Here is an 18,068-nt window from a genome sequence, read left to right as displayed (position 1 = left end):
TATACTTAATGTCATTCTAAAGGCGATTTCCTCACCCGGACGCTTCGCCGGTCTCGATTTGTAACGGAAATCACGATTACTGGAACAGATCTCCGCGGGCCGGCGTCGAATCGGCCGATCGTCACGGATATCTCGGGCTTTTCTTGAGCGAGCGTGGCAAAATCGACTCTCATGTATCACGGACCACGCGCGGAGAAAGAAAAATGGCCCCTCGACTTGTTTAGCTGACGCGCCGCGCCGCGCCGCGCCGATTGCGTATCAACGGCGCTCGGTTTCCTTTGAAAAACTACTCGCGTTGCGGCGCTTTCACCGCGTGCCATCTGCTCGCGGTACGAAACACGAACAATCGCGAACCGTCTGGCTTCTTTTTAATCGAATTATTCCTGCCGGAGAGTCGGTTGCCGCCGCGTTTTAAAACGCGGACGACCCGTGTCGCGAATGCGACTCTTCCAGCTTGCATTTTTCAACGTGCGGCGCATGAACCAGACCCAGAGAAAACCCGCGCTACGCTTCGGACGGCGCGTCGATCGCTGTTCACTCGAGACACTATGGTTGCGGGTTGCCATAAGCTCCGGCAAAGTATTTTACAGCCGGTGGACAGGTTGTGAGAAACTCGTAAAATTGATTTGATTGTCCTTTTCTCACCTGTTTACGGCCCTCTTCACGGAAATTAGTGACTCGGTGGACATTCGATTCTTACTAACTTCAGCTCCAGCCACGGTTGTCTGACCTCGTCGTTGAACATTATTGTTGCTTCCGTGCATCTTTTCTCGAGCACTTACGACGGTCGAGGAGTTCAATCTATTTAGATATCGTGATATATCCTTGAATAGTGAAACTTGCTCAATTATTTATTTCTCGCGGACTTTATAATTTCGATAATTGCCAGGTATAACCGGTCATTCGACCGTGAGACTTCTAATATTAAAGAAAAATTGATATAGTGTGTGCGCGCGGAATTTAATTCTGAAATATGCTTACAATGAAATTAATTGGAGTCTAAGTACATGATGCTCAATAAGGGTTGAAGATCGTCTGGGGGTTTGAGAATTACTACGCTCCGTTGCAATTGCACAGTAGATAGCTTCTGTGAACTTGTATCTTCTTAAACAAGCTTGGAAAAATTTATGTAGAATAAAATATACATACCTTGAAATGAAATTCTGTTAAGATTTATATTTTAGTCTTCTGCAAGCATCAATGTTCAGCAATATAATATCGACCTCGTCGAATCCCTTTCATGTAGGAAATAGGGAGACTTTTTTTTGAAAACCGAAATTGACAAAATTACTTTTCACCGCGGCAGAGTAGTTGACCCTTTCTCGACATAGTGTTCGCTTATACTTTGTTACCAACACACTCGCCCGCCTTTCAACGCCCATTCCTTGTCCGTCTGAGGTAGTTTCATCCAAGGGCTACCATCGATAAAGTAACTTTGTATTGCTCTTGAATCATGAAAGTTCAATGGCCTGAACCAGTGGTTCCCGGAAGCGAAGGTCGCGTCACGAATTAAAAAATTAACTTTTGAGTTAAAGATTAAATGGCTTAACTTGAGTTAAATGCTAAATGCCCAGCACCTCAGAAGAGTCACAGAGTTCTAGCAAGCGTCACAATGGTACACCTGCGCGAGAAAGTTACCGCGAGTGAAAAGGTTTTGAATCTCCATTTTATTACGCGCAACGTCTTCAAACGCCTAACGTTTCTTCCACAGAAAATATCAGGAATTGACCCGCAATACTTCAAGCGAGATTAATTAATTAGCACGGCCGTCGAACCGGTACCCATAAGAATTTCACACAATCGGGCCAATTTATTTAATGAAACCGGAATGTTTAGATTTATTAGAGTAATTAGTAGACTGCGGAGTAACGTACGAATTTGCATTTTTACAGGCCCGTGCCACGAAACTGGAATCCAGCAAAATTTTATTCATATTCAAAACGTTTCTAAAAACTGATTTCGGTCCCCGCACGTTTGAACGAGCACAACGAGTACAACGTATTACTGTATTAACCCTTAGCACTCGATTGGCGACTATAGGGCCCCAGTAAAAATTGTTGTATCATTAGTCAAAATATTTTTTACATTATTAACCCTTAGCACTCGAATGGCGACTGTAAGGCGCCACTAAAAATTGCTGTATCATTATTCAAAATATTTTTTACATTATTAAATTTGTTTGTATTTAAAAAATTACTAAACATTTCACTACTCTACGAGTAAATTGCGCCATTTTCGTATGTATAGCATGCAAAAATATATATAGAAGGGAAATATTCTAGGTCGGAAGAAATGTTTCGTTTTAGAGTTAAAATGGCTTCGAGCGCAAAGGGTTAAACACTTCAGTATTGTAAGAGTAAATTGCACCATTTTCGTATGAATAACGTGAAAAAAGAAATATATAGAAATATATAGTCGAAATGTGTATCATTTTAGAGTTAAAATATCTTCGAGTGCAAAAGGTTAAAAGAGCTTCGAGTGCAAAGGGTTAATAATGCTTAAGATGGCTGACTACTGGAATAATTACCGTACGAGTGACAACGCGCAGAGAAGGGTACGGTTAAATAATTTCCCCGAACAAAACTTTTACTTTTCGCCATCCTAAAATATTCCTTTATGAAATGTTCACTAAACGCTTGTAACCCTTTATGGTCCGACTACCGGAACGATTACCCTACGGCTGACAATGCACAGAGGAGAGTCCGGTTAAATAACTCCGCCAGCGAAACTTGTTGTTTTCGCGTTCCGGAAAATATTCCTTTATAAAATATTCACTGCCGGCGTGTCCGTTCGCCGCGTTCCGACGCATCCGGGTGCTCCAGGGACGGCGGAGTTCGTGCAAAAGGAACCCGGCTGTTTGTGACACCGGTTGTGACACACTCGGGCCGGAAACGACGTCGCCGCTCCCGTTGTCGTCGTCGTCGTCGTTTGCCTCGCAGAATCGGCCGGTCGAACAATCGACCGACTCTCCGCCGGGAGAAAGCACGCGACGTAGTTTTTCGTAGGCCCCCGTAGTCACGCGGAAGGGACCGTTTTTCTCGGGTTTGGTTTTTTAACGAGGCCACGCCCGACGAAACAATGCGTGCCCGAGCGAAAGCAGTTCTCGGTTTTTACCTCGGTCGCCCGATGGCGAAGACATTTTTGCGCCGCGCGGCGCGAGCACTGGCGAAAAAAAGATGGTAACTAATACGAGAACGGTACCCGGAGCTGGTTTCGGGGTCGGCGAGCTCTCCGAGATTGCCGTCACGTATCGACGCCCCTTTTCTGGCTGATCGCGTATCGAGCATCACAATGCCGTAGCATCATGCGTCGACGACGGACTAACGGGCTAACGCGGATTCAGCGATGATATAATCCCTCGAACAGCCACTTTTCTTTTGAACCTCTTCCCGTGCCATTTTGTTCGACGAAATCCGGGCCCAAACGGTACGGGTCAATACTAGCTGAAATGTAAATACCTGTGATACAGTCCTTTGTAAATCATTCCACGACTCTGGCTCGTGATGTTTACGTTTGGGCCAAAATCTTCACCACGAGTCAGACTCGTTAAAGTACGGGAAGGGGTTAACCACCGCCGCCATTACAAATCGTAGGCACTCTTTTTCGGAGTACGGCAGAACTTCGCTCGTTCCTCGCGATTCCCACCAGGATCGTTAGAATTTTTGAAAGGCGTGGTGGGGGGCATTTTAGGCCCCGTTTTGTACAAAATTCGAGAAGTGTCCGATTTCGCGTGGAATGACCCACATGCGAACAATCTCGGTGCACTCGCCGGATAATGGCTCTTTAATTCTCTAAACAGTTACTCTGCTAAACTGTTGTTCCGCGAATGTGACGAATTTCGTGGGCCTTTGATGACCGCCTAACGGCATATCCTGCGCCGACGAGAATGGAGTCTGCCCGCGCTGAATAACATTACCAATTCGATTCGCTATGAGCCGCGCACTATTATAGGACGCTATTATAGAACTTTCTTTTCGCAGAAGCCGCGTTGTTTCGTGTGCCGATGGTTTCTCGAGACAACTTCTTGTTTAGCTCCGTAATCCGCGAAACAAGAATATGCGCAGGCCCACGAAAGTATTCGAACGCCCTTTAGAACAGTATAGCTACTTCTAAATTGGATCAAACGACCTGACCGTTTTTGAGCAATTAGAAGAACTGGTTTTCCGAATGATGTGCAAGAAAGATTTTGAAAATATTGCAACCGGTAAGCATTACATGAGAAAATGGCACTTTTTACAACTTTTTTGTTTGAGCCTGTAATGAAAATTTAAAATATGTGTTTCGTAGATCTATGTCAGTTCTACTCATGCTGAAAATTTCATCGAGATCGATTAATATACACGCGAGCTACAAATAGTTAAAAGTGGTGAAAATCGTAGTTTTTCACGACTGTTGGTCAGTTTCTGCTTAAAATCCACAGATTCTAACATCTTTCAGTATGTGTGTAACTAACATAGATCTACAAAACGCGTATTTTAAATTTTCATTACAGGCTCGAATAAAAAAATGTTGGAAAGTGCCTTTTTTATTTGCTCTTACAATTCCTAGCAATTGAAATGTTTTCGAAATCTTTTTTGCACGTCGTTCGGTAGACCAATTCTTCTAATTGCTAAAAAAGGGTCAGGTGGTCTGGTCCAATTTAAAAAAAGTTATACTGTTCTAAAGGGCGTTCGAACACTTTCGTGAGCCAGTTTATATATGTATATATGTACATATATATTCCTCCGACTTTCGAACCTGGAACGTTTTGCAGAAATAAGAAGTTTAGAGAGCAATTGCAATAAACTGTGTAACGCGGGGAAGAGACTTTTTAGGGTAATAATGAGTCTTTTAAAATGTGCTGTGGAATTTGGAGTTCGCGTAAAATGTTTGAAGCCGGCCCGCAACAATGTGTTCCACTAACATAGTGTTCTAATGGTTCAGCTCCAGAAATCATCCTCCAGCCCGGACTTTCTGTTCCACAAGACTTTGTAACATCGATTAATCATACTGTCGGACTTTATATTCCCTCGTAATGAACGCAAAGAACCTAGTTCCTTTTGGATTACGAAGCTTATTGCTGCAGTAGAATCGGACAATATAGAGGATGGAAAGGTATCGACGGTTGTCAGACGTTATCTTCTTTCGGGCTCTGATATCTCGTTACTTTTGTCGGTATTTGTTGCTAGTTGGTCTTTGTACATCTACAATTTCTAAAGGTTAACGCAGAATAGGATACGGACATGAATAGAATTTTTTTATAACAGCATTATTATTAGGTATTCAATTTAATTATGCCAAATATCGCTATTCAATTCTTGCATGAATTGTAATTCATATGAAATCCTTTATTCCTGACTACAAACATTTGTATCTTATGATAACAATATTTTCCATTAGGTTTAATAGGTTGATAGGCTTTACACATTTTTTATGCAAAATGTACAATTACTCCAAAAATAGAGTTCCAAAGCATTTTAATAAATCGTTCTAATTTTGCTGACGAGTCTACACTGATTTCAATAATTTCCACATATAGAAAAATATTGGCTACAGTTTAGTATTTGAATATTTTCAGAAACAAACAGTTTCGTTACATCATTGTGCTAAGAATCTTTTTCACTTGACCCTCGAGCTTCCGAAGCTATAAATCCAGCAGTTTTATACATTTCTAAATAAATCTTTGGGAGAGTATTCTAGGAGGATCATACGATTTTTATAAAATTTTTAAAAATCGATTTTCTATTAAAGCTATCCGGGCTAAAGTTGCTTCGTGTGAAACCTCTTCTAATATGAGACCCCAGATTACCTCCGCTACAGTACTCTCGAATGTCGCAGCGATGACGTTTTGTTTCGTAACTAATCCCGCATTAGTTTTGTCCGCACATTTGCGTTGTAATCAATTACGCGTCTTCAGCGAGCAGATCGTGTGTAATACGTTGCAGGAACTTTTTCGAGTGGTCTAATTAAATTATGAGTACCACTAAGATGGAAATTATACAATCATTTTCATAAATGCTACATTGTGCCAAATTCTACTAAATAATGAACTAACATATCAAGTGCTAAATATCCAAACTGGTTCCATTATACTCGTGACACCATCTTGAACAATCGCCTATGTGCAGGGGTTTTGCTATCTAAACAATATAAATAATTGTTACAGTAATATGAGGTTCTCTGAATAATATGCGGATCTTTATGCATTTATGACTTATGGGAATGTTTAAAAAATGCTGAAGTATTAAATTCGACAGAGTTTAGTGCGATTTTTATTCATTTTGGACCTACAAATGCTATTACCACTGAAAATAGGATTTTATTAGGTACCTCTTTCTTGAAATTTGTCTACAAAAATTGAAAATTGCATAAACATCCGCAGTAATAGTGTAGGAGGGCGTACTCGAATGTGTAGAAAGTCACTTTTTAACTGATCGAAAAACAATTTTGCAATTCCTTTAACACGCTCGCTGACATCGTTTATTTCAGCCAGAGTCTTCATAATTAGAATACTCTACTAAATACAATGTATTCTGTTGTAAAATACGAACGAAGATATTCGCACAGATAAGTTATCTTTCTCGTATCGTGCCGCAAGTTATAATGTTAAGCAACGAAATGCACAAAATTAATTCGATTCTCTTCAAGTAATATACAATCGTACACCCACACGCTAGTAAAGAACCTGTTAATGTTCGGCGCAGTATACACCGAGCTAATTACACATATTTCTCCACGTATCTACAAGCGTTCTACCAACAATCATTCCGTGTCCCGCATGAAGGGACATCCAACTTGCTAGCTGAATGTGCAATGGGTTAATCGCACCCGGAAAAGCATACCACGAAACTCTTGAAATCACGACCCTAAACGACTCGAATATCATCTCGGATCGTCGATTATCTCGCTCGCAGATTTCCGTAGCGACTATTCATAGTGACAAAGTGTCTGCGACGAGAACTATGCAAGATCTCAGTCACCCTCTGCGCGCCCTTGTATTTCGGTCGACGATCGTCACAGCCTGAAGGGACATCCAGCGTTGGAGAGGACAGTCGAGTGGCAAAGGGTTAATCGCACCCGGAAACATATCACGAGGATCGTGAAAACGGTATCCTAAACGCCTCGAATATCATCCCGAAGCGTCGATTAGCTCGCCCGCGGATTTCCGTAGCGGCGATTCATAGTGACAAAGTGTCGGCGGCAAAAACCAGGCAAGATCTCAGTCAATCACCGCGCGCCCTTGGATTTCGATCGGTGATCGACAGCCTGGCAAAGGAGGAGTCCTCCCCGGCATCCGCGAAGCCTTCGACATCGTTGCGGACCGGTGCTCGACCGGTCTTGGCATATTAGTCCCCGTAAAGGGGCATCGATCGCCATTTCAGCGACTTCGTACACGAGGCACGCACGCGGAAGATCAAGCCGCAAGAAGCGCCCGAGAACGTCTCGCCACGCCGCTCGTGTAACAGTATACGACGATGGAACTTCTGTCTCGTGAAGTACGCCGGTCTTGCCTTCGCGTTCTAACAATTTTTTCTTCCGGCTTCCGTGGGATCTGCAGCCGGGTCTTGAATCTTTCAAGGCGCGCGACCACCGCGAGCGCGCGCGCGCCGGTACCCTAACCGTCACGGAATATCGATGCGAGATTCTGAACAAGATCACGCCGAATTTCGGGGACAATCGCCAAACGGAAGTTGGCTTGTTTGTCCGAGATACGGCACAGTTAAATGAAGCCCGAGGTCGTTAGGTTCGACGGAAGGGTCTGGGTTAGGTTTGCGTGCTCGGACTCGCCGGGGACGGTAACTTGCTGAATTGTACCACTATGTCGGATGGAGTTGCACGAGTGGCAGTCTAAGCTCGTGCGAGATTCTCGTAGGAATTCGGTCGTCGAGTTTACGTTCGTTAACAAGGGTACAGTTAATTCTCGATATATGTCAACAACACGGGTCGTGCCAGCGACGTGTATCGTACAGGAGACATAACCGAGTCGTGTTATGTTTACACTCCTCCGAGGCGTCCGTGGCCCCTCACGGGGTATACCCCGCGGTAGTAGGGATGGTTCCGCGACGTTTATCACCCAGACCTTGACGACGTATATACACGGTGTTCGTTTGAAATCTTTCCAGCCGAATATCTCGGAAAGTATGAAAGATATTAAGAAAGTGTAAAACAGGTGTCCAAGGATTTCGGGGGGGAAAGAGGGGGGCAGTATCGGTTTTTCAATTTGGGTGGCGTTTTCAAGGTCATTTGAAGGTCAACTTTGTTTTTTCGAATGGAAACCCAGATTTTTTGTTATGGTATCTTATTGTGCGTAAAAGGACCAGCAATATACAGATACATTTTTTTATCCGCGCACTGGTTTCGGCGATAGACACGTGTTATACACTTTTTTCATATCTTTCACACTTTTCGAGATATGCGGCTGGAAAGTTTTCAAATGAACACCCCGCAGAGAAATCACGGGGACGAAGAAAGCTGTATCTAAACTAATCAGTTGATAAATACCATTTCAACGTGCCATTTCGATCATTTATCATGTCTGGGAGAAATTATAAAATAAAATTTCATAGATAATTTGCGAATTCAAATGCAAGGAAACAATCTTAATCGTCTATATATATATATATATATATATATATATATATACAGGGTCATCCGTTTTTAAACGGCCAAACGTCAACCAGCTATAGAGGACCCCGAATGGAACAACTTTCACCCCTAACACTTTTTTTGATTCGAAGTTATTTCATTCAGTCTCCACGGCGTGCCCCATGTCAAAAAAAAAAACCAAGATCCAAAGGTCATACAAAAAAGTTGACTTAATAAAAAAGATGCCCCTATTTATTTTAAACCAAACAAAGGAAAAATCACCAAGATACATAATTGCAGTCCTAATATATTTAATCTTAAGTGAACGCAAAAAATGACGGGTTTTTGCAATTATCTAAAAATCAAGACCGAATCAAAAAAAGTGTTAGGGGTGAAAGTTGTTTCATTTGTGGTCCTCTATAGCTGGTTGACGTTTGGCCGTTTAAAAACGGATGACCCTGTATATATATAATTCTGTTCTGGCACAAACTAAGTACCACGCAACAAAGACCGTACAATAGCAACAGTAATAAAAAGTACCAATGTGCTGAAGCCGCAGCTCGCAGCATCGCACCCGATAACGAGTCCGAGCATCAAGAACGCATTTGTTTAAACTGTTCTTCTGCATTGAAGCACTCGGTTACTGGGTGAAGAAGCGACCGACAAATCGCCGGGAAGCTCGGCTAACGGATCGGCCATTAGACGTTACGATTATTTTTTATAGACCCGCGAATGATCGCGTTCCAGCCTACGTCCCGCACTCTTTGCCTTCATGTTCGGCGATACTTGGTTCCCCGGGCTGCGGGACGGTTCCAGGAACTGTTTTAACGATCCTCACTTCGCGGAGGATAGTTTCGGCACAGCTTCATGAAACATTCCCCAGCTATAAAATCGAGGCTCGCGCAAATTGCTGACCGCAGCTGGCCGTTCCCCGCGACCAGGATGCTCTCTCGCGTCGCGAGGCTTCACACTCGAGCGCATCACACCTCCCACGTTCTTTCACGCATCGAAACTCGGGAGTTCGGTTTATTTTGGACCGAAAAACCCCCGGTGATCCCGTCCGTTCGCTCCGGCAGAAACTCCCGGTGAAATGCATTGCCGCGTTCCCGTTTGAGCTACACGCCCCGGCGGTTACCACCTCGAAACAATGAATCGAATATCTTCAGCCCCTTCTGGTTTACTTTAACCACCTTCGCGCTCCCGAAGACTTCAGCTGGAAGTTCGAGATAGCGGGGGAAAGTATAACACTTGGACTATGAATTTTCCGCGACGCATCAACCCCGATAAAAGGAGTAATCTTTTTGAAGCATAAAAGAGCATTTCCCCCGCACTGAACTCCATCCCAGATTCCGAAAAATGGTTCATCAATATTTGTGCAGTCTGGGTGCGAAGGTACGTGTATGTGTACAGGTTGGAATTTTATACTGGAAAAGAAAGAGCGCGAGGGAGAACGTGAAAATTGTTTGGATATATTGATGTTGATTTTATAAACTAAACAACGCAATATATAAAATTCACGGTTGAAAACATTTCGATCGAACGGTTAAACCTCGAATACCACGAATGGTACTTTCGCGAATATTCTTCTCGAAAGTTTAGTGCCGGTTAAGGTTATCGAAAATGTATTCGAGAAATTTGTAAATGCATTCATACGAATGTATATATATAAATTTTTAAATCCCGAGACGAATAAAATTCTATTTTCAAATGTGGAATAAATGCATAAACATACGCAACAATTTCTATGTTCAGGAATAATTTCATTTACAATGTTTAATTCTCTGTAATATTTAGCATGCACATTTCTTTCCTTTCATCGCCGTAACACATTTGTTACGAACGTGCCGAATAGCAAGCAGCATCGAAAAAGAATTTTCTCGTTAATCTCGACTTTTCCATCAAATTAACGAGTTCATTCGAAGATCGGTATTCCGGTAGCCGTAGCGGTTGCGTCGACCGTATAAATATTAATTCGCTTAATGCAGTGTGTACGTTTTATCGTACACTGGTAAGTCATCAGTTTCGGGTCCACTTACTCGGTTTATATTTCGGATTACGGCAAACCGACGGTAATTACCTTCTAATTGTATCTATACAGAAGTAATTGCCATCTGTCGGAGGTGCGTAATGGCCTCTTGACTAATCGAAATCGAAGGAAGATAAAAGGCGGCCGTGTATGAGTAAGCAACAATACGCTGAGGATAATAAATGGAACAGGTGTGCAGCAGAAGATTCAATTATAAAACTAATAAAGAGAATACTTAGACTTGCGTAAATTGTTTCGGTTGCTAACTCCGATGATTATCTGTAGCAACGATGCAGTATATCTTAATTATAAAGGATGAACCAGCAATCTCCCGGAGCTTTCAGGCCAAAATAGAATCTTCACCGTGTGTACGTAATCTCTCTTTCTCATTCCTCCGCTAAGAGATCTATTATAGATTTGCTAAATATGCACCGGTGCTCGCATTGATTTATTTTCCAAGGCCACTATGCTAGCACTAATTACGTACAATATAAACGATAAGGAAAGCTGATTTGACTGTTCGTTCTGCTCCCGAGAATTCCAATATTATTCCAAAACTTGATCATTATATCCTGATACTTCATTAACCAGTTAGCTGTTGCGACCTATTTGAAAAATGTGTACCTAAAGTGCGTCGCAAAAGTTAAACGACGACGAGTATGCTCGTCAAACACAGAGTATGTGTGGCTGTTATAATGTGGAATTAAGTAATATAGAATATATCTTGATGTTTACAATACATCTTGATGATTGAAGCAGCAAATTGTAACTACTTTTTACGCACGACGAGTATACTCGTCGTAGCACAAAATATTTACATTTCTTCATGACGAGTATACTCGTCGAAAACAGCTAACTGGTTTAGGGGACGTGGTCGACCAATCGTTTCGGAAATCCCACTCTGTGGGAATTCTGAGTAATCTAACAATATTCTTCAATAAGTATTTAATTACATTATTGCAGCCGCGAGAGAGATAATACAGAATGGGATCAAGTATGGTAAAAGTTTAACCAGTTTCTGTTTAGCTCTTGTTAAGAATCACGCCGATAATTAACTCTCCGATGGAGGAGATAATACCTAATAAATTTACCTTTGGTAATTCGTTGTGCATGTACGTTAATTCGTTGCGAGATTAGATTTATATATTTCTGATACCTAATCCTACCATGAGCGGTCAAATGACCGCTTCAAAAAAAAAATATGTATCTTAATATAGAGAGACATGCTATGAAATTTTTCCGGAAAGTAAACAATAAAGAAAGTTGTGAATATTGAAAAATGTATGTATATTATAGGAAAAATCAATAAGTTACAGTCAGTCCCATAAGTACTCGCACAACCTTAAAAATTGCATAACTTTGTCAATATTGGACTATACTACCTGAATTTTTTCGAGAAGTTAGAACAATTGGATCACTACATAAAGTGAAAAAATTTTTTCTACAAAAATTGCAGTTGGTCAAAATTGCAGAGAAAATATTAAAAGTTGTATTTTGCAAGTTTTTTATGTGGACTTACGTTGAAAATTTAGAAAGTACGATTTACAGATCTGTATGTATTATACATGTTCTGAGAATTTCATCGGTGAACGTTGCAATGAGCTGCAGATGTTCCAAAATGATCACATAAGGGCGAAATTCCCTGAGAAGGCCAAAATTCTGCGACTTTCGTTCTTAAGTTTTCATCGTTAAATGTTTATACCTCAGTGCAACGTTGACCGATTTAGATGAAACATTCAGAATGTGTATAATTGATACAGGTGTACAAAACGTACTTTTTAAATTTTTAATATAAGCCCGCATAAACAACTTTTAGTATTCTCTCTGTAACTTCGACCAATTGTAAATGTGCAGTGATCCAATTGTTCTAACTTCTCAAAAAACTTCAAGTAGTATAGTTCAATATTGACAAAGTTATGCGATTTTTACATGGCGATACAGTAAGGTTGCATGGAAGAAATTCTAAACGAAATTCCAAAAACGGTCATTTGACCGCGCGTGGTGGGTTTAGTGTTAAATCCGTACAGAAGTGGATTGTTCGCGGAGAACGGGAGGATTCGCGATTCGCGGGCGACAGAGACGAACGTCCCGGTCTCGCGTTTTACGCGGTCGGAAGATTCGGGCGATCGTCGTTTTTCCATTCTCCGCGGGCAAGTAGATTCGTCCAGCGGTAGTCGGCCGCTCGGGGTTGGGAACGGGTTCCGGTGGAAATTACGTCGGGCGGTCCGAGCTTCTGACACGAAATCTCGTCGAAACAAAACGAGAAGTGCCGTGTGTGTGTCCGGCGCGGCCGATCGTGTCCCAGCGCGTGTTCGGGGATTTCCGGCACCCCTCGGCGCGGCTCGAGACGCGCGCTGCACCGCGGCGTCATTCAGTCGAACGCTGACCGCCACGCGCGAAGGATCGCGTTACTTTCGATATCCGCGCGTTGCCACGAGTCCTCACGGCTCTGTCATCGGGCTCTGTCGCGCGGCTGACAGTTAGCCTATCCCGCGGCGCGAACGAGGTGTCCGCTCAAAAAAAAATTTACTCCTGTGACACGCGTGTGTCCGCTCGGTAGCTTCGTCCCGGCAGTGTCAGTGTGTCCGATTGCTCGGCGATCGATATCATCTGAGATTCAGCTGGACGCGTAAACACGAGCTGTGCCGAGCGAGTTCTCGGCGTCGCGAGGAGATTCTCCCGTGGGAGACCTTCCCGTTCGCAGGTCCGTCGAACGGTTGCCGGGTCCCCGGTACACGGGCTCCGCTCGAGGGCTTCTTAACGAGGCTACACCCTCCGCCTCTAAACGAATTCAACGACGCGACTCGTCCGCGCTCGGTCAATTCCTCTCGGCGCGGCGGTCCGCGTGTCACGCTCGTACGCAACTGTCTCCCTCGTTCCGCAGAGTTGACTGACCGAGTGACTCAGAAGATCGCGGAGCGTACTCGTACCGGCTCGAGAGGCCGATCGAAGATACACGTACCCGCGCGTACAATGCGCCCGTGTCCAGCAAGCGAAAACCGCTCGAGATCGCGACCGGGGACGACGTAGTCGAAACGAGAAGGGAACACGGGGAGATACCTTCGTCCTTGTCCTAGTCCCCGGTCGCTTGGGCAAGGGCTGACGGGGCGGGCCCACGCGAGTCCAGCGAACCGTCCGTGTACACCGGGAAACCGCCAGACGATCCGCAATTAATGATCGACAAAACTCTGTCGGCCGGTAATTAGCGGCGGGATTAATTGGAACGCGTAGCGGCGCGTCGAGCCGCGATGAGAGAGGAGAACACGCCGCTGAGAGGGTCGGCCGAATAAGCGATCCGCGTGCCTTCCTCGCTTCGAGGAATCGCATTCGTTCACCGCCTTTGTCTGGCCAACGTCTGACGAACTGTAAATCCCCTCCACCCCTCTCCGGGGAAACCTACTAAAAATATATACAAACGTTTAGGGTATCTCGACCTGGCCCAGGCTCCCGTACCCTGCAGCTCGGTGGACGGCCGATAAGCGGCCAGTGTCGCTCTGAAACAAAAGATACGGTACAGAATTGATACGGTTAGTCGATTCGGCGAATTGGTGTGCACTAAGGATCACTTGGAGCGAGTCTTCCGTGGCTCGAGAGGCGTTACAAGCGATCAAAGTCTCGAAAGAGAGTATCGACAGCGTCTGACGGTCGAATCGAGGGATCGAAGTTAGTCCCGTCGAAGTCGGCGAGAGGTTCGCCGCGGGTTTAGGGGACGTTGAGTCGACCGCAAGCGATCAGTGTCTCGAGGAGGAGCGTTTTCGAGGCGCGGGGGAGTTAACGAGGTGTGCGGGGGAGTGTGATCTCGGTGATAAAAAGAGTGAGCCCCGACGGTCAGCGTGTCGGGAATCGGGTCCGAGGATGCGCCATCGGGCGACAACGCGTTCCTTGACTGTTGCGACGATAGGATGTTGACGGCCCGTTCTGGGCCTCTTGGGCTCGGCGTGCCGCGAACCCTGGGGCCCGCGGAGGGGAGCGACCATCTCTTCCTGCTGCCGGAAAGAGCATTGATCATGGACAGCACCCACCTAAGACAGGACCTGGCCGGTCTCGATTTCAACTTGCATCTGAACCTGCTCCACACCGCGCCCCGTGGCAACGTCTGGCTATGTGAGTCGATTGATTGCACTAGGTCACTGTCGACCACTTCTACCAGTCCTTTTTCACGGCTTAGAAGACGTGTCCAGGGTGTACTGGCTTCGATAGTCCACGACTGCTTTCAACGCGTTCGCCGCGCCGAGTCGGTTAAAAGGTTTTCCGGTAACTGGTTTTTGCTCGAAGGAAGTGGCATGTCGTTCGTGCTTTTCTTGCTGTTTCTCTGCCGAGTGTTTACGCAACGTTTGGAGGTTAGGATAGGCTAACGAACAGGGTGAATCACCTAACTCCTGCCACCTTAACGGCTTGCTTAATGTTTCATACGTGACGACGGATTTCCGACAAACGGTGCTCGGCAACTAGAGGGAGATTTATGACGAAATAGTTATTTTTGTGTTGTTCGCAGGAGTCGATTGACACCTTCGACTGCTGTTAATGAAAGTTATCTATCGTGATTTTAACTTTTTTTTTTTGTGTGTGTTTTGAGTTGTCTTTGTAATGTTAACGCTAAAACTCTGTTGTAAGAGTCCAGTTTTAACAATGGTGTTGCGCTTGATTTTCATGCAGAATAAAAATTGTTTCAATTGTGTGAAGCAGGAGTCGAACGAAATTGTTATTCTTTGTGTAATCATTTTCAAAAGATCTTTCACATTTCATGTACTCATTTTTCTCACAAATGCGTTCAATCCACAGTCTGTTTATTGGTAACTACAATGAAGGATCGTGTATTTTTGATCAGGTGTTTAGGGGTGAAATATAAAAGTTGGGAGTATTTTTTTAGTTAGCAATATTTGAGGAATTTAAACATACTTTGTGCACATTTCAGCATCGAATCAAAACGATATCCAGAATGCCCTTGTACAAATTATTTTCTGTTTTCAAGACAATAATAAGTTTGCACGCAAATGCGTGGAACAATGGTTTCAGTTAGTACATTTTATAGCAGTTTTCTTGGAACAGAAAAGTTATACTAGTCATAAAACAGTCGTTTCATAACTAATTGATAATTTCAACGGTTTCGTTCAACCTCTGGTTACTCGCCGTGTTTAGAAAAAAATGAAGGCCATCTTTGTTTCAAATATAGCGTATAACAATTACTAAAATTGAAATTGAACCTCTACCGTAATACAATCGAGGAATTTTAAATTCATTTACGGAACACGTGGATTACATGCTCACTTTTATCAATCAGCCCGCTCAGATAAAAGTCGCGTTTGTTTAACGACGTCTTACAGTTCAAAATCGGACATTTCTTATGCAACAACGTAACGTCAAGTTCAACCTAAAGTTTTTATCTGTCGTGTCGTGCATATGCAGATCAGGAAAATTCCTACGACTCATCGTGTTGAAAGAGTATCTTAGAAGAGTAGACGTTACGTAAAAGATTATTTTATTCGATTAAATATATCTCGTTCGTTCCCATTGTGATTCGCCTTTGTCAAAGTCCTTGTTGTCTGTTTTCCAGACGCACACGGTCAAGACACTTCTGATGACTATTTTGCCACAAGCATGCTTTGCACGGCGAACAACGCGAAGTTTGAAGAACCGTACATATTTGCGCATTACGAAAACATTTATCGCATGCCGATATTTGCATAGCTGGCACATCTGCGATTCGTTTTCATTCGAGCGGCTATTTCAATATTTCCGCGGGTTTGAACAATTAAGCCATCGAGCGATGACGGTTTTTTTCTCTCTCTTTTTTTTTTTTTTTTTTCGTAAGAGAGGTTTCAATCGAGTTGGCTTTATCGTTTCAACTTTTTACACGATGCTTGTTTATCCCGTAATGGCGCGGAGAATCGCGGTCTTTTTTATCAGATACCGATACGATAGTAATCTAGCTAAGTAAACGACGCGTACGTCAGTTCGGATAACTCGAAACTCGTCTTGTCCGTGTGCTCCGGCGAACCCTGTGCTCTTGGGAGTTCCATTGTACCGACTGGTCGGAACTTTTAATTGGAGCAACGGGTTATATGCCAAACAAATGTCACATTCGGTTTCGCCTCTCGAATCCCCTCTGTTGCATACGGCGACGCGGAATTATACTCGTTCAATTATGACCCCGGCATTTGTAAGTATCAATGCACAACACTTTCGGCGTGTTTCGCATAAAATGTTGTTCACGTTAACGTAGAAATCGTGTTAAAGACCGCGTTCGCTGGCCAAAGAGATATTTGTAATTGCAACGGGGAAGCTTTCGCGTTTACGGTAAATTCGAGTTTCCAGAGCACAATGGAGGAAATGCCTTTGCGCTCCGTGACTCCGGAGTATTTGATTCTGAAAGGAATTGTAAATTGAAGGAGCAAGGATTACATTTTCTTTACTCTCCGGATAATTTCGTTCGATGCAACGAGAAATTCAGCAGGATTATCAGTTATGAGTAGACTGCGAGTGTTTTGCTATGTTTAATCATTTTACCAGATCGAAAGTAATATGTCGAAGGTATTCAATTTTGTAAACCTTTGCACCGTGTCAAATTGGAGCTACTCATTTTTCTCATAAATGCATGAAATTCGCAGTCTAGCTATAAGTGACTGCAAAAAAGTACAAAGCATCGTAAAATGTTGTTAAACCTTAATTAGTGTCTTCATTTGGTATTCAACGCAATAAAACGTGTGTTTGGACAAACAAGCGTTCCTTTCTACTCGGGTCTGTTTGCAAATTGATTTTATAAGATTGTTGACTTTTGTCTCTACCTATACTTCACTAATTGTCGATGTACATATTCCACGAAGCAACTTTTTGAACAGGCAATCTTCAAGTGCTTGTATGAAAAACAATTTTCATTTAAATATCGTATTTCCTAAATAACAATAATTGGATAATTATTTCGCTGAAAATCAAAATGTATACGTAAAAGAGGTAACGAATTTCATGAATTTACTGTGAAGGTTCCAAGTTGCGGGCCGTGAAGCTTGGTAATTACATTTTTACCTAGCAGTAATTAAAACACTAAATGGAGCTTATGGAAAAAGTGGGTTAATCTGGATCTAAAGAAGTTTACATCTAATTTGCGCTGGGTTACTTGGAAACTGGGATCGTATGTGTATATCTATGCGTGTGTACACGTGCGCGTGTGTGAGCAAGGGACTGTGGCATAAGCAACAAACCGCGTGCGAAATGAAATGTTTGTGATTGCGCGGGCAGAACCAAATTCTCATTTAGTGCGAAGTTTTAGTTATTCTTAGCTCGTAATTGAAATGCCAAGAGTCTCAATTAAAAACTGTACGCCGTATTAGCTGTTTGCATCTTTTAATCAGACCAGTTCTCTCACATAGCCACTTCGTGCAAGATATTATTATTGAGATACAATGAAGCAATTTTAAAAGTTTTACTTCAGCGCCGCTGCACTTTGTCACCTTGAGTCATATTTTGCTTGACGAACCCC

At 43.2% G+C, this 18,068-nt stretch overlaps 1 protein-coding gene across 18 annotated transcripts in view; it reads left to right on the top strand.

Annotated features, from left to right (window-relative positions):
• The window catches only part of LOC143352873 (uncharacterized), a 383,132-nt gene that overhangs the window by 121,013 nt on the left and 244,051 nt on the right, over positions 1 to 18,068 (top strand). For 5 of the 18 annotated variants that reach the window (XM_076785827.1, XM_076785823.1, XM_076785828.1 and 2 more), the window contains exon 1: positions 14,308 to 14,695. The exons of 11 other annotated variants lie outside the window; for them this stretch is intronic. In XM_076785827.1, coding sequence (XP_076641942.1) covers positions 14,494 to 14,695 — 202 coding nt within the window. In that variant the 5' untranslated portion in view covers positions 14,308 to 14,493. Of the gene's footprint in view, positions 1 to 14,307; positions 14,696 to 14,784; positions 14,846 to 18,068 lie in introns of those variants that run through there. 2 more of the 18 variants (XM_076785834.1, XM_076785842.1) reach the window with 2 other exon arrangements.

The sequence above is a fragment of the Halictus rubicundus genome, chromosome 3, assembly GCF_050948215.1.
Source record: "Halictus rubicundus isolate RS-2024b chromosome 3, iyHalRubi1_principal, whole genome shotgun sequence".
NCBI lineage: Eukaryota > Metazoa > Arthropoda > Insecta > Hymenoptera > Halictidae > Halictus > Halictus rubicundus.
Note: the sequence above shows the minus strand (reverse complement) of the source record. Positions and strands in the feature narration are given on the sequence as shown.